This window comes from Eriocheir sinensis, chromosome 50 (assembly GCF_024679095.1).
Source record: "Eriocheir sinensis breed Jianghai 21 chromosome 50, ASM2467909v1, whole genome shotgun sequence".
NCBI lineage: Eukaryota > Metazoa > Arthropoda > Malacostraca > Decapoda > Varunidae > Eriocheir > Eriocheir sinensis.
Window position 1 is genome coordinate 641,262 of NC_066558.1, and position 17,500 is coordinate 658,761.

The following is a 17,500-nucleotide window of genomic DNA, read 5'->3' on the forward strand; positions in this document are numbered from 1 at the left end:
TGGGACGTCCTGCAATACCCGGGGGGGCGGGGGCGCGACCCCAGACTGATCGACACGTACGCCACTCAGACGGGCTGTAAGAATTAAAAGTTAATCAATATAAGATATCGACCTCTGGGACTTAATTAACTAAGTTGTTGCAGGGCGTGTTGGAACAAAACGGCTCCGTGGGCAGCAGGTGGCGGGCAGGTAAAGGCTGGCTGTGCAATGATTGTGGTTACTATATGGAAACATTGGCGGATCCTGTAGCCCCCCCTCCCCCGTAGTCCTGAGCGGATACAGGGAAACCATCTCAAAATCGCGCTGCGGCTGTGACCAAGCTTTTTCTCAGGAATCGGCCGTCTCATCCGGATCCGAAGAGGAACACTGCATGGCGGCCACGCAGGAACGCTTTGGCACCAAGTCCAGGCCGCTATGCCCATTGAGTCAGGGCAGTCCACCAGCTATTCAGGAGCAGGACTGCCGAGAATGGCGAACCGGTAATTAATGCTCATACGACTACTACTACTACTACTACTACTACTAACTACTACTACTACTGCTACTACTACTACACTACTGCGCTACTACTACTACTACTACTACTACTACTACTACTACTACTACTACTACTACTACTACTACTACTACTACTACTACTACTACGTACTACTACTACTACTACTACTAGTTTTTTCGCTCAGGGCAAAAATCCTGCTGGCATATCGGGCCCCCCAAAACCTTTTTCTGGATCCGCACAGAACGGGCATACACAATTTAAGTGGGAAGATGTAGCGGGTGTCTTGCAGTGGGTGGCAGGAGTTTGTATTTGAACTTGTTGGAGCGCAAACTGCACGGTGAGGAAGATCATTGCTGCCTCGGGCTGGGCGCGAGGGACAAACAAATGTATATGTTTTTTTTTTTTTTTTTTTTTTTACAGCAAAGGAGACAGTTCAAGGGCACAAAAAAAGCAAACATTAATAAAAAAAAAAGCCCGCTACTCACTGCTCCTAAAAAGAATCCAAAGAGGTGGCCGAAAGATAGGTCAGATACGGGAGACAAAATCAAAAGATCTTCATATATTCCATAAAAGAACCAGTGAACCTTTAATAAGAACAAATAGATAAAACCATAAACCCTGCAAAGAACCATCGTGCCTGCTTGCCTTGTTATTGTTTACAAGTTGTTGAGTGTTGGCGCCATTTTGCCGAGATGGCGGGGCGGGAGTGAGCACCCCTGAGCATCCTTCAGCATCCCTCAGCCTCCCCGAGGAGCCACGCCGCCGCCATGAGTCACTCGCGGCGCCCCAGCAAGATGAAGGCCATCCTCAAGTACATCGAGGTGGAGAACTTCAAGTCCTACCGAGGCTTCTACCTGGTGGGCCCGCTCAAGCCCTTCACGGCGGTCATCGGGCCCAACGGATCGGGTTAGTGATGCTCAAGTGTTGATTTTATATTATATTCTACGCTGTCCAAATCCCTTATGCGTGATTTAACTAGCGTCTTCATTCCTACATCCCCTTACGCTCAAACTTACGCTGTCCAAATCCCTTATGCAAGAGTTATCCAGCATCTTGAATCTCTCATCCCATTACTACTTATAATTCTAACTTATCCCTATGCTGTCCAAATCCCTTATGCAAGAGTTATCCAGCATCTTGAATCTCTCATCCCATTACTACTTATAATTCTAACTTATCCCTATGCTGTCCAAATCCCTTATGCAAGAGTTATCCAGCATCTTGGATCTCTCATCCCATTACTACTTACAATTCTAACTTATCCCTATGGTGTCCAAATCCCTTATGCAAGAGTTATCCAGCGTCTTGAATCTCTCATCCCATTACTACTTATAATTCTAACTTATCCCTATGCTGTCCAAATCCCTTATGCAAGAGTTATCCAGCGTCTTGAATCTCTCATCCCATTACTACTTACAATTCTAACTTATCCCTATGCTGTCCAAATCCCTTATGCAAGAGTTATCTAGCATGTTGTGGTGGCGGTGACGGAGGCAGGGCTGGTGCCGAGGAAGGGGCACACACCTCTTGTGAAGTTCATACTTTGTGGAGTGTGTTGGTCCCTGGACGCAGTGCAGGGACCATGGAGGTACAGTTGGTGGAGTGGACACGGGCCGCTGATCCCACTCACTGAGGTGACGCCCCCGAACTGTCACTTTCAGGGCCGCAAGGTGAGGGATACCCGAGAGAGAGCTCACGCCCACTGCCTTAGTTGCTGCCTTCAGTCGGAATCAGTCCCCGTCTCATCCATTATGATGGTTGTGTTTTTTATTACCGTTCATTTATTGATGCGGTATCAATCTGAATTAAAAATGAGTACTACGATCAATCCATACAGCGGCGGAAATCCAGGTGGGTGAGCCTGGCCGAGCTTTTTAAGGTGGAGCCTGACCTGACAACACCTGACACCTGGCAGGTGCCCACAACCTTGCGGCCCAAAAAATGACAGTTCAGCGGATTCACTTTTTAGGGCTGATGTCGACTTCACCAATTCTACTTCCATGGTAGGGACCGATGACATCAGGAGGATAGAAGTTTTGGTAGAGTGATGTACGACAGAAAACACCGGGGGATTCAAGGGGGCGAAGCCTCTCCCCCATTAACCCGGTAGCTGTGGGGGTCATGTTTCTTAATGGTCCCTCTCAGCGAGAAAAATGAGAAAAAATCACCCCTCACACAAACCATTTCATAATATATATCAAAGCATTTGCGATCAGTCACCCCAGCCAGGCTAACCACACCCTCCTTCACCCCAGCCAGGCTAACCACACCTCCCTTCACCCCAGCCAGGCTAACCACACCTCCCTTCACCCCAGCCAGGCTAACCACACCCTCCTTCACCCCAGCCAGGCTAACCACACCTCCCTTCACCCCAGCCAGGCTAACCACACCTCCCTTCACCCAGCCAGGCTAACCACACCCTCCTTCACTCTTACAGGCAAGTCCAACTTCATGGACGCCATCTCCTTCGTGATGGGTGAGAAGACGTCCAGCCTGCGAGTGAAGCGGCTGAGTGACCTCATCCACGGCGCATCCATCGGCCAGCCCATCAGCCGCTCAGCCCACGTGACAGCCGTCTTTGAGATGAGTGACGGCAAGGAGAAGCGCTTCACCCGCATGGTGCAGGGCTCATCATCCGACCACAAGATTAACGGAGAGGTGAGTGGGGGAGAGAGAGGAAGGAAGGAAGGAAGGAATGACCACAAGCTGAATGTAGATGCGAGTGACAGAAATATATGAAAGAAGAAAGACAGAGAACAATAACAGATAAAGAAGTAAAGTAAAATACAATAGAATAAATAATGAATAAATGACACTACAGCCGGGCCAAAACAGCGCCCCGCGACGTATCCGGGATCGCTGCGCGCGCCAAATTTCAAGTGTCGCTATTGAATATAACAAGTTTTCAGCCATAAACTCAACATAATCATCAGGTATTATATATGAAAACATGCAGAATTAAATGGTGCACATAAAGAAACTCACTACGGCCGGGCCAAAACAGTGCGCCGCGCTGTATCCGGGATCGCCGCGCGCGCCAAATTTCAAATGTTGCTATTGAATATAACAAGTTTTCAGCCATAAACTCAACATTATCATCATGTATTATATATGAAAACATGCAGAATTAAATGGTGCACATAAAGAAACATAAATTAAGTGATCATTTTGAGATGTAAGCATTAACATAGAGATAAAATAGCTCGTGTATTGGCTAAAGCGAGCCAGGACGCAGTACGCACATCCTTGGATATGGTACGGGGCACTCAAGGACGCAGTATATGCGTCCTTGCGTTGAAGGGGTTAAGGAGTGAGTGAGTGAAGGAAAGAAGGAAACAAAACAAAACAGAAAAAAGCCAAATCATACTTACCCTAACAAACCATTACCCACACCTTTACCTACATTCTCCCTGCCCCTAACGAGCCCCACACCAACCCACACCTTTCCCCTCCAGGTCGTGAGCAGCCAGACGTACCTGAAGGAGCTTGAGGCACTGGGGATCAACGTTAAGGGCAAGAACTTCCTCGTGTTTCAGGGCGCAGTGGAATCCATTGCTATGAAGAACCCGAGGGAGAGAACTGCACTGTTTGAGGAGATTAGCGGGTGAGGAGGAGGAGGAGGAGTGTAAGGGTGTGTGTGTGCGTGTGTGTGTGTGTGTGTGTGTGTGTGTGTGTGTGTGTAGTTGAAAATACAGTATATATAATTTTTTTCTCTTACTCAATTTCATTTTATTTTTTTCTCCTCCTCCTCCTCCTCCATGTCTTCTCTTCCTCCTCCTCCTCCCTTCCCTTCCTCCTTGTCTTTCTTCTTCTCTTTCTCCTACTTCATCTCCTCTTCTCTTCTTTTCCTCCTCCTCCTTTCCTCTTCAAACCTATTCTTTCCTCCTCCATGTCTTCTCTTCCTCCTCCTCTCTTCTCTTCTCTCTCTCTCTCCTTCTACTTCCTTTCTTCTCCTCTTCTTTTCCTCCTCCTCCTCCTCCTTTTTCAAACCTAATCTTTCCTCCTTCTCCAAACTAATTCTTCCCTCCCTCTTCTCCAAATCTCTCACTCACCACCATTGAATACTCTCCCCTCTAACTACCCCCCCTCCTCCTCCTCCTCCTCCTCCTCCAGGTCTGGTGCGCTCAAGGAGGAGTACGACCGGCTCAAGGCAGAGATGTTGAAGGCTGAGGAGGACACACAGTTCACGTACCAGAAGAAGAAGGGAATCGCCGCGGAGAGGAAGGAGGCCAAGCAGGAGAAGGAGGAGGCCGAGCGCTACCAGAGACTCAAGGATGAACTGGTGAGTGGAGGAGGAGGAGGAAGAAGAAGAAGAGGAGGAGGGAGAGGAGAGGACAGTTTGGGTGATCGTTTCTGTAAGGGAAGGGAAGAAGAGGAGGAAGAGAAGGAAAGAGAATGAGAGGAAGGAGGAGGAAGAGGAAGAGTAGAAGGAGGAGGCCAAGCACTACCAGAGACTCAAGGATGAACTGGTGAGTGGAGGAGGAGGAGGAGGAGGAGGAAGAAGAAGAAGAAGAAGAGGAGGAGGAGGGAGAGGAGAGGACAGTTTGGGTGATCGTTTCTGTAAGGGAAGGGAAGAAGAGGAGGAAGAGAAAGGAAGAGAAGGAAAGAGAATGAGAGGAAAAGGAGGAGGAGGAGGAGGAGGTGGCTGAGCACTACCATGGACTCAAGGATGAACTGTTGAGTGGAGGAGAAGGAATTTTTTTTATTAGTAGAGAAGGAGAAGGGTCTGAATTCCCTTTGGTGGTGTTTATATGGACCCTCGTGACTAATGGTGTGTGGGGAAGGTTGCACCGTCAGCGGCTGTGGCGGTGCACGGGAGAACCAGGGAGCGTTGGGGCCGGTCTACTGAACCATCCAGGATAATGCCTGCCCTGTGGAAGACAAACGTGACATATATAAGAATTAGTTTGTTTTTTATAGTTGCATTTTTTCATATTTAATTGTTTTACCGTTACAGTTTTTTAGAGTTAGAACCTTTAAGAATCAGAACTGGAATCAATACAATAGAACCAGAAGCAGTACAATGGTACCAGAACCAATACAACCTAACCTAACCTTCCTCCCTTCACCACCTTATAACTAGACTTGGAACCAATACAACGGAACCAGAACCAATACAACGGTACCAGAACCAATACAACCTAACCTAACCTTCCTCCCTTCACCACCTTATAACCAGACTTGGAACCAATACAACGGTACCAGAACCAATACAACCTAACCTAACCTTCCTCCCTTCACCACCTTATAACTAGACTTGGAACCAATACAACGGAACCAGAACCAATACAACGGTACCAGAACCAATACAACCTAACCTAACCTTCCTCCCTTCACCACCTTATAACCAGACTTGGAACCAATACAACGGAACCAGAACCAATACAACGGTACCAGAACCAATACCCCTAACCTAACCTAACCTTCCTCCCTTCACCACCTTATCAGAACCAATACAACGGTACCAGAACCAATACCCTAACCCTAACCTACTTTCCTTCACCAATTATATATAGACACTGGAAGATACAAACCAACACCACCAGAACCACCAATATAACGAACCAATAACCTTCCACCTCCCCAGGGCGAGAAACAGGTGGAGATGCAACTCTTCCGCCTGTACCACAACGAGAAGGAGATCGCGGAGTTTGAGAAGGAGGCGCGGAGGAAGCACGGAGACCTGGAGAAGGTGGAGAAGAAGAAGGAGAAGGCGGAGGAGGTGCTGAAGGAGAAGAAGAAGGAGCAGACGAGGGTTTCCAGGGAGATGGCCAAGATGGAGCAGGACATAAGGGAGCTGGTGGGTCTGGAATCTTCTTTTTTTGTGTTTATATGGAGTTGGATCCTCTATAGTGGTGTTGGATCATTTTCAGTAGTGTTGGATCCCTTATGAGAGAGTTAGAACCTTTATAGTAGTGTTGAAATCTGGTCTGGAATCTTCTTTTTTGTGTTTATATGGAGTTGGATCTTTTATAGTAGTGTTGGATCATTTTCAGAGTAGCTGAAATCTATCTGGTCTCTTCTTTTTTTTTTTTGTGTGGAGTTGGGTGGATCCTTTATAGTAGTGTTGAAATCTGGTCTGGAATCTTCTTTTTTTTGTTTATATGGAGTTGGATCTTTTATAGTAGTGTTGGATCATTTTCAGTAGTGTTTGAACCTTTGGAAATAGTTTTGGAAGCTTTTTATGTAGTTTTGGATCCCTCATGAGAGAGTTAGAACCTTTGTAGTAGTGTTCAAATCTTCTAAGTAGAGTAAGAACCTTTTAAGAAGCATAACAACCTTTTACAAAAGAACTGGAACCTTTGAAACAGTATTGGAATATTTAAAACAGTATTAGAATCCTTAAGAGCAGAGTTAGAACATTTTAAGAGAGTGAGAACTGCATACTGTAGTGTTAGAATCCTTAAAAATAATTGGAACCTTTAAATGGTAGTGAAACCTTTCAGAACAGAGATTAAAACCTATTGAAAAGCATTAGAACCTTTACTAATATTAAATCTCCCTAAAACCCTAACCCTAACCTAACTTAACCTGACCTGACCTGACCTAATCTGTCCTAACCTAATCCTAAAAGTAGTGTTGGAACCTTTATCAAGTAGTACTGATACCTTAAAAATAACCTAACTTAACTTAACCTGACCTGACCTAATCTGTCCTAACCTAATCCTAAAAGTAGTATTGGAACCTTTATCAAGTAGTACTGAAACCTTAAAAATAACCTAACTTAACCTGACCTAATCTATCCTAACCTAATCCTAAAAGTAGTGTTGGAACCTTTATCAAGTAGTACTGGAACCCTTAAATCCTCAACTTCACTATCCCCCCACCTGACCTTACTTGACCTTCTTCCCAGGACTCTGAGGTCAACAAGCGTCGGCCAACCTTCATCAAGGCCAAGGAGCGAGTGACCCACATGCAGAAGAAGGCCGACTCAGCCCGCAAGTCCCTGGGCCAGGCCATCAAGGCGCACAACGCACACATGGACGACATCAGGGAGCTGGAGGGGGAGCTGCAGGAGGTGGAGAAGAAGAGGGCGGAGTTTGAGGACCAGGTCTCGCAGGACTCAGAGAGCCAGGGTGAGTATGGGTGTTGTAGTGGAGCCTTCAGCACTTGATGCCTGGTGCTGTGGTTCACCTAGGCAGCCTCAGCAAGGCTCAAAACAGGGTTGGCAGAGTACAGATATTTAACATACATGCATTGGATCACATGGAAATCTTGAAGCCCTCCGCCCATGGCTGAGGTAGTTGTATTAAAATTCACTTGGTGAGTGGCAGTGGGGCGTGATAAACACTTCATTACTAATTTATTTTATCTTCTGATGCCCAAACTACTTGCTCTTCATTTGTTTATGTAAAGAAACACTCGACACCTGTCTCCATGTGTCACTCAAAAGCACTTTTTTGCATTATGTGACCGTTTCACCTGCTGTACAGTGTGTATGATACTATGTGTTGTGTTTCAAATTACTGTTTCATTGGATGGGGAGAGAACAAATGCTACAGTTTACCAAAACAGAAAAGTCAAATAATTGTGTGATATTCCTTTTAGTTACCCATTAAAAAGATTATCCATATTCTAAGTGTTCAATTCTTTCTCTCCCCCCCAGGCAAGAGTGTCCAGCTTGAGGAGGTTCAGGTCAAGGAGTACCACAAACTCAAAAACGCTGCCGCTCGGAAATCTGCACAGTACCTCCAGGAACTCGACTCCATCAACCGCGAGCAGAAATCCGACCAGGACCGCCTCGACAACGCGCAACGCCGCACCGCCGAGATCGAGAACCGGTTACGTCAAAAAGGCCACGAGCTCGAGGAGGCACAGAAACGCGTCGAGAAGCTTATGGACCACATACGACAATCCGAAACTTCCCTTGAGGACCAGCGGAGACTACGGCAGGAGCTGGTCTCGGATGTCGGGTACAGCAAGGAGAGGATCACGCAGCTACAGGAACAGCTGGAGAACGTCACGGAGCAGCTCGGAGACGCTAGAGTAGATAAACATGAGGACTCGCGGCGGAAGAAGAAGCAGGAGATTGTGGAGAACTTCAAACAGCTGTACCAGGGAGTGTACGACAGGATGATCAACATGTGTCAGCCTATACATAAGAGGTGAGAAGGAGGAGGAGGAGGGGGGTTAAGTTAGGAGAAGGGAAGGAAAGGGAAGACTTGATGGATTGTGTGACCTAGGAAAGAAAGAGGAAGAGGAAGAGAAGGGAAGAGGAGGAGGAGGAGGAGGGAAGGGTTAAGTTAGGAGAAGGGGAGGAAAGGGAAGACTAGATGGATTGTGTGACCTAGGAAAAAAAGAGGAGGAGGAAGAGAAGGAAAGAAGAAGAAGAGGAGGAGGAGGAGGAGGAGAAGAAGGGGAGGAAAGGGAAGACTAGATGGATTGTGTGACCTAGGAAAAAAAGAGGAGGAAGAGAAGGAAAGAAGAAGAGGAGGAGGAGGAGGAGGAGAACTGATAGATAGGTTAGTAAGGAAAGAAAGAAAGAAAGGAAGGAAGAAGAGGAGAAGGAGATAAGCTAGGAGAGGGAGGGAGAAGAAGGGAATGGAGGAAAGAAGTAGGGAATGGAAGGGAAGGGAAGGAATTGAGGAAGAATTGATATATAGAGCAAGCTAGAAGAGAGGAGGAGGAAGAGGAGGAGGAAAGAAGATAAGAATTAGATATATAAGGAAGGAAAAGATGAGGAAGGAGGAGGAGGAGAAGGAAATAAAGAAGAACACAAAACAAACTTATCTAATCCCTTTTTTTCCCTTCTCTTCCCTTCCCATCCCATCCCAACCCTTCCCTACCCAACCCAACCCAACCCAACCCTTCCCTTCCCAACCCAACCCTTCCCTTCCCATCCCATCCCTTCCCTTCCCTTCCCAACCCAACCCTTCCCTTCCCTTCCCTTCCCTTTCCAACCCAACCCTTCCCTTCCCATCCCAACCCAACCCTTCCCTTCCCATCCCATCCCTTCCCTTCCCTTCCCAACCCAACCCTTCCCCTCCCTTCCCTTCCCATCCCATCCCATCCCGTCCCATCCCAACCCCATAGGTACAACGTTGCCATCACCAAAGTCCTCGGCAAGTACATGGAAGCTATCGTCGTAGACACTGAGAAGACAGCCCGGCAGTGCGTCCAATACCTCAAGGACCAGATGTTAGACCCTGAGACCTTCCTCCCCCTCGACTACATCCAAGCCAAGCCTCTGAAGGAGCGGTTACGTAACATCAAGGACCCTCGTAACGTGAAGCTCCTCTACGATGTTTTGCAGTACGACCCGCCGGAGATCAAGCGAGCGGTTCTCTTCGCGACGAATAACGCGCTGGTTTGCGAGACCCCAGAGGACGCGTCGAAGGTGGCGTACGACATGGAGGATGGACACAGGTACGACGCGGTGGCGCTCGACGGTACGTTCTTCTCGAAATCCGGGATCATCAGCGGAGGAAGTCTCGATCTGGCGCGGAAGGCGAAACGCTGGGACGAAAAACACCTCTCGAATTTAAAATCATCCAAGGAAAAGTTGACTGAGGAGTTACGTGAGGCCATGAAGAAGTCCCGTAAGGAGTCGGAGCTGAACACGGTCGAGTCGCAGGTCCGGGGTATCGAGACGAGGCTGAAGTACTCGCGCACGGACAAGGAGACAACGGAGAAACAGATGGCGCAGTTGCAAGGGGAGTTGGATCGCCTGAAGAAGGAGTTGGACACCTTTGAACCGCAGCTACATGATATTGAGAAGACCATGTCAGAGCGAGAGGCCCTCATGAGCGACGTCAAGGAGAAGGTACGTAATGGGGTTTCGGTTTGGGGGGTTAATGGGTTTGGATTCTCCTTGTAGAGTGTTGGATCCTATTTGGGGGGTTTTGATCCTTATAGAGTATTGGAACCTCTATGGGTTCTCTTTACGTAGACTTGGATCCTCTAAAAGTCATCAGTTCTTCTCTCAGTCTCATCCTGTACCCATAACACACACACACACACACACACACACACACACACACACACACACACTCTCTCTCTCTCTCTCTCTCTCTCTCTCTCTCTCTCTCTCTCTCTCTCTCTCTCTCTCTCTCTCTCTCTCTCTCTCTCTCTCTCTCTCTCTCTCTCTCTCTCTCTCTCTCTCTCTCTCTCTCTCTCTCTCTCTCTCTCTCTCTCTCTCTCTCTCTCCTCTCTCTCTCTCTCTCTCTCTCTCTCTCTCTCTCTCTCTCTCTCTCTCTCTCTCTCTCTCTCTCTCTCTCTCTCTCTCTCTCTCTCTCTCTCTCTCTCTCTCTCTCTCTCTCTCCTCTCTCTCTCTCTCTCTCTCTCTCTCTCTCTCTCTCTCTCTCTCTCTCTCTCTCTCTCTCTCTCTCTCTCTCTCTCTCTCTCTCTCTCTCTCTCTCTCTCTCTCTCTCTCTCTCTCTCTCTCTCTCTCTCTCTCTCTCTCTCTCTCTCTCTCTCTCTCTCTCTCTCTCTCTCTCTCTCTCTCTCTCTCTCTCTCTCTCACTCTCTCTCTCTCTCACTCTCTCTCTCTCTCTCTCTCTCTCTCTCTCTCTCTCTCTCTCTCTCTCTCTCTCTCTCTCTCTCTCTCTCCTCTCTCTCTCTCTCAAACCTCTCTAGGAGGAGAGGGAGCACAGACCGACCGGGCCAACAAGCGTCTGGAGTTTGAGAAGCAGAAGAATCGCATCCTGAACCAGCTGGAGTTTGAGCGATCGCGTGACACCCAGAGCAACGTCGCGCGCTGGGAAAGGGCAGTGCAGGATGATGAGGATGCCCTTGAGCAGGCTAAGCAGGCCGAGCAGAAGCAGGTTAGTGGAGGAGGAGAGAGTGTAGGTCTTGACTCAGAAAATTCATATATGCTTCCTTACTAATGAGACTTTATATACAGCAAAGTAAGGTCATTCTGTGTTGATTTATACCATAAGGTGCTGGCTATCAAGTGTTTGAAAATACTTTTACCTAACTTAACCTACCTTCCCTTACCTTACCTTACCCACAGATGGCGGAAATCGACAAATCCATGCGTGAACTGGACAAGAAGCGTTCCGAGAAGCTCGCCAAGAAGAGTGAACTTGACGAGATGGACGACGACATTGGCAAGGCTCGGCGAGAGGTTGGGGCCATCGCCAAGGACATCCAGAGTGTGCAGAAGCAGATCAACTCCATAGAACACAAGATGGAGCAGAAGAGGGGGGAGAGGTGAGGAAGAGCGTGTGTTTGGGGTGGGAGTATATATATCATCTGGCTTGGTCCAAAGGTTCATGCCTGATTATTCTAGATGATGTACATTTTTTTCTAGAGACCAATTGAACTTGCCTCCTCCATCATTCTATCCATGCCATGAGTGGCTGAGCCCTGTCATGTGTGTTACATTCCACGGGCTGTGTGTTGCTGTGTATGTTACAGGTTGCTTTGTGTTGAACTTTTTGAAACACCTAAGCCAGGCAACAGTGTGCCATGCAACATGATGCCAACTGTTGCCTCATGAGAACTGCACCTGGAGGCAATATTTGTCCTTGTGAAGTCAACAAAGTCACCAGCACAGCTGTAGCCAGCAAGGTGCCTGCACCATGCTAGTGTGCCGCCACACTGACTCATGCCCCCCCCCCCCAGGCACTCCATCCTCAAGCAGTGCAAGATGGACGACATCCTGGTGCCCATGACGCGCGGCAACATGGAGGACATAGAGAATGAGGGGCGGGAGGCGGGGGAGTCCCTGGAGTACTCATCCGGCCTCAACACACAGGTGGGTGACGGCTGTGTCCTGTGTTCATTTGTTTTGTTGGCTTATTATTTCATCCATCCTGGCATCCATCACGTGTCACCCGCTCACCGCCTGTCATCCGCCGCAGGTCATGTACGAGAAGGAGTCCCGGATTGTGATGGATTACTCACTGCTCTCGGAGACCCACAAGGAGCTGGATGACTCGGATGACGTGCACAAGGTGGAGAAGCGGATGCAGAAACACATCAACGACCTCATCAACACCATCCAGCGCATCCAGGTGGGGGACGACTTTCTCTCTCTTTCTGTTTCTCTTTCTCTCTTTACGTAATTTATTTTTCTCCTCTCTTTTCCTCTGCTTCTCTTTCTCTCCCTTTTCTTTTTCCTGTCCTACTCCTCCTCCTCTTCCTTCTCCTTCCTTTCTCTCTTCCTCCTCCTCTTCTCAAAAATAAAAAAACATTCCTTTTCTCCCTCTCCTCCTCTTCCTCCCTTTCCTCCTCTCTCTCCCCTTCCTCCTTTCCTCCTTTCCTTTCCTCCTCTTATCCCAACAAAAACATAATTCCTTTTCTCCCTCTCCTTCTCTCTTCTCCTAACTTTTCCTCCTTCCCTCTCTCTCTCTCTTCCTCCCTCCTTCCCTCCCTAACTCTCCCTCCGCTCCCTCCGCAGGCCCCTAACATGAAGGCAATGCAGAAGCTGGACCTGGCGCGCGAGAAGCTTCAGGAGACCAACTCGGAGTTCGACAACGCTCGCAAACGCGCCAAGAAAGCCAAGCAGGCGTTCGAGCGTGCCAAGAAGGAACGCTACGACAGGTTCATGGCCTTCTTCGAGCACGTGTCCAACGAGATCGACGGGATTTACAAGGTAAGGGCGTAGTGTTGAGGCTGTGGTGTTGTCTGTTGGGAGTGGTGGTATGGTGGAACGGAGGGAAAGTTAGGGAGGAGAGGAGGAAGAGAGGGACTGGAGGAGAGGGAGGGAGAGAAAAAGGGATGGGGAATGGAGAGAAAGTCTTCCAGCCTAAACCATAGATTGTAAACAAACCCATTTCTTTCAGGCTTTGGCCAAGAACCCATCCGCCCAAGCCTTCCTGGGCCCCGAGAACCCTGAGGAGCCTTACCTGGATGGCATAAACTACAATTGTGTGGCTCCCGGCAAGCGCTTCCAACCCATGTCAAACTTGTCAGGAGGGGAGAAGACCATTGCTGCCCTGGCACTCCTGTTCGGCATCCATAGGTGTGTGTGTGTGTGTGTGTGTGTGTGTGTGTGTGTTTCCCTAGTTGTAGTTTTACGCTCGTGTGGTCCCGTCTCCATATCTGTACCTGTCCAGTTTTTCCTTAAAGTTGTGGACACGCTTTGCCGATACTACATCCTCACTTAGTCTGTTCCAAACCTCTTTGTTTCTTTGCGGGAAGCTATATTTCTTTATGTCTCTCAAGCATCTTTCTTCTCTCAATTTTTTACTGTGTCCTCGTGTGTTCCTGGTGTTTATTCCTTTTAGTAGTAACTCCTCATTATCTACATCTTCCATTTTGCTCAATAATTGTGTGTGTGTGTGTGTGTGTGTGTGTGTGTGTGTGTGCGTGTGTGTGTGTGTGTGTGTGTGTGTGTTTACCTAGTTGTTACAGGGTATCTCTCAAGCATCTTCCTTTTCTTAATTTTTTACTGTGTGTGTTTCTGTGTGTGTGTGTGAAGGATGTAGAAGTGAAAAATATAAATATAAACTTGTATCTTTTATTGGCGGAACACGTACACTACACACAACACATAAAAACAAACCATTAACAATATCACTCTTTCCCTCATCGCCAGAATGGACACACTTCACTAACACACACGTAACCACCAAGAGTCACAGGTCCATATTACTAGGTGCCTCGGACTCACTTTATCTCCATTTCCCAAGCCCACAGAGAAGATTAAGTGGGTATTCATGGGTGATTTCTCCCATCCAAGGTGCAGAGGAAGAGTCAAACTATCACTGGGGTCACAAAACAGTCCATGAGAATTCCACAAGAGGGTTTCCAAGGAGGAGAACGGAGGTGCTGGGATGTTTAAAAATTCATACCACACCCCACTAACAACCCCCCTCTCTCTCCTGGCCCCCATAGCTACCAGCCGGCGCCGTTCTTCGTGCTGGACGAGATCGACGCGGCGCTGGACAACACCAACATTGGCAAGGTGGCCTCGTACATCTGTGAGAAGAAGACGCAGTTACAGACCATTGTCATTTCGCTGAAGGAGGAGTTTTACCAGAATGCGGACGCTCTGGTCGGCATTTGTCCTGATGTGAGTGTTGGTAGTAGTAGTAGTAGTAGTAGTAGTAGTAGTAGTAGTAGTGGTAGTAGTAGTAGATTATTTTATTCGTGAAAGACATACACAATTCTCTCTCTCTAATAACTCTCTTTCTACAATTCTCTCTCTCTCTTTCAGCCTGGCGAGTGTCTGATCAGCAAGGTCTTAACGCTGGACATGGAGAGCTACCCACTACAGAAGGCCCCTGAGCAGAACCCCTTCGCAGCACAGGTAAGGTCTAATTAGTAGGGTCCTGGCAGTCCTTACTCTCATCGGTGTGTCTTAGAGAGAGGTGGATGGGTGGGATGATTTAGATGAGGAAGTGTCTCAGGATAGGAAGGAAGATATTTGTGCTTGAAGAATTTATATGATTGTATGTTTTGATGTTAGATTTATGTGAGTGTGAGGAAGGTGTTTGGCATAGATGTTTGTACAGGAAGAACTTATATGATTGTGTGTTTTGATGTAGAATTTATATGACTAGTTTAAAGAGACTGAGAGAGACAGACAGAGATGATCACAGTTCTAAATTACAATATGAGTCTGTGGTTTAAAGAGACTGAGAGAGAGATAGACAGACACAGAGATGATCACAGTTCTAAATTACAATATGAGTGTAGTTTAAAGAGATTGAGAGAGATAGACAGACAGACAGACAGAGATGATCACAGTTCTAAATTACAATATGAGTGTGTGTAGTTTAAAGAGAGAGATAGACAGACAGACAGGCAGAGATGATCACAGTTCTAAATTACAATATGAGTCTAGTTTAAAGAGACTGAGAGAGAGATAGACAGACAGACAGATGATCACAGTTCTAAATTACAATATGAGTGTGTGTAGATTAGAGACAGAGAGAGAGATAGACAGACAGACAGAGATGATCACAGTTCTAAAATACATTGTTATTATTATTATTTCAGCGGTAAAGAGACCTCAAAGAAGAGAGAAGATGAGGGTAGAAGAGAAGAAGAACAAGGAGAGAGAGAAAAAGAAGAGAAAGAAGAGGAGGAGGGAGAAGAAGAGAACTTGAGAAGAGCAAAAATAACACCAAGAAGAGAGGAGACAAAGAGAAGAGAGAAGAACAACAACAACAAGAGGAGGAGAGTAAACAGAAAAAGAAGAGGAAGAGAAAGAAAAGAGAAGAGAAAGAAGAGAGATAGAGAAATATAATAATAGGTTTAAGAAATATGAGTTTACAGGACACACACACACACACACACACACACACACACACACACACACACACACACACACACACACACACACACACACACACACACACACTTATCTATCTGTCTATCACAAAAGGTACAAAAGAGTTTAAGAAATGCATGTCCAATTTTATTCTTATGTTTAGTTTCATATTATTTGAAAAGGAGAAGAAAATTTAGTCAGAGGTCAGTTTGTGAAGTAATGTTTTAAGTTAAGTCTAGTAAGATTAAGACTACTACTACTACTACTACTACTACTACTACTACTACTACTACTACTACTACTACTACTACTACTACTACTACTACTTCTTCTGCTACTTCTACTACTACTACTACTACTACTACTACTACTACTACTACTACTACTACTACTACTACTACTACTACTACTACTACTACTACTACTACTACTACTACTACTACTACTACTACTACTAGAGCTGTGAGTTATAATATTAGTGAGTTTTATATAAGTGCTTTGCTGAGTGACTGACTGACTGACTGAAGTGATAGATGTACCATTTCTCTCTCTCTCTCTCTCTCTCTCTCTCTCTCTCTCTCTCTCTCTCTCTCTCTCTCTCTCTCAGCTCACAGCCCCACAGGATGTCCCCCCCACAGTCTGTTGACAAACCCCACAGATACAGCCCCCCCAGACACATAGACCCCCCTCTCTCTCTCTCTCTCTCTCTCTCTCCTCCTCTGTCGTCTTCTTCTCTGTAACAATTATTTTTTTATAAATATTTACTCTGAACATCCTTGGAAATAAAAGAATATATATTTTAAGAGAATAAAATAATAATAAAAATAATGTTTATATAATTTTGTCTTAAGTTATATTATTATTATTATTATTATTATTATTATTATTATTATTATTATTATTATTATTATTATTAAAAATTTCAGTCAATAAAAAAGAGAATTGAGTTTTTTGTTTGATGTTCTTTCAATGTGTGTGTGTGTGTGTGTGTGTGTGTGTGTGTGTGTGTGTGTAACAATGGGGTCAGAAAGGCACACACTCATGGCCACCTTTGATAACGTGACCAACAAGATACTACTACCACCACCACTATTACTACTACCACTACTACTATTACTACTACCACTACTACTATTACTACTACCAACGCAACAATCCATCTTGCTGCCATTAAGCGCAGCCAACAAATACAAACCAATACAAACTACTTCCACATGTATCCTTAGTTGTATAATCACACTCTGTCCTGCCTGGGGGTTGGGATGGCATGCTCCTCCCTTCTCCTTTGTTGTTTTACTTGCAACAATAAACTATCAATCAATCAATCAAACTGAGGAACATTAAAGATACATGTTGCCAGGGTAGTTGTCACAGTTTTGATGAAAAGTGCAAATGTTATACGAGAGTCTTACGTGACTTGGCAAATGCAGAGTCATTTATAAGCTGACTGAAGTCCAATTAACCTGCAGCTTCATTTTCAATAGAGAGGATAGCAAGACCATTCAACCTCTCGCGACATAGTTGATCATAAGTAGGTCTTGATCAATTTTAACTTTGAGAGGCCGCATGCAGTGACGGATTGTTGGAAGAATTCTCCGCGCAGTCATCCTCGCGGGGCCCCTAGAGGCGCGTGGCCCCGCACTGGCCTAGGGCGGCCCTGACCACTACTGCTACTCTCGCGCCTATACTTCCTTCCCGCGCCGCCTTACAAGCAATGGACAAGAGAAGGCAGGTGTTTGAAGGAGTCGCGGTTATTAGGAGTTAAAGTTTGAAGGAGTGGCGGTTATTAGGAGTTAAAGTTTGAAGGAGTCGCGGTTATTAGGAGTTAAAGTTTG

The 17,500-nt window shown here is 46.4% G+C and overlaps 1 protein-coding gene across 1 annotated transcript; it reads left to right on the forward strand.

Annotated features, from left to right (window-relative positions):
- The first annotated feature begins 1,150 nt into the window (after window positions 1-1,150).
- Window positions 1,151-15,755, forward strand: LOC126982087 (structural maintenance of chromosomes protein 1A-like). The gene is given in 17 exon segments (XM_050833818.1): window positions 1,151-1,405; window positions 2,937-3,157; window positions 3,955-4,103; window positions 4,613-4,781; window positions 6,087-6,299; window positions 7,353-7,575; window positions 8,106-8,604; window positions 9,533-10,338; window positions 11,087-11,262; window positions 11,454-11,653; window positions 12,068-12,200; window positions 12,307-12,459; window positions 12,846-13,040; window positions 13,231-13,409; window positions 14,285-14,462; window positions 14,607-14,699; window positions 15,392-15,755. Coding segments are annotated over 17 exon segments (3,732 nt in total). The 5' UTR covers window positions 1,151-1,266; the 3' UTR covers window positions 15,398-15,755.
- Window positions 15,756-17,500: the final 1,745 nt, after the last annotated feature.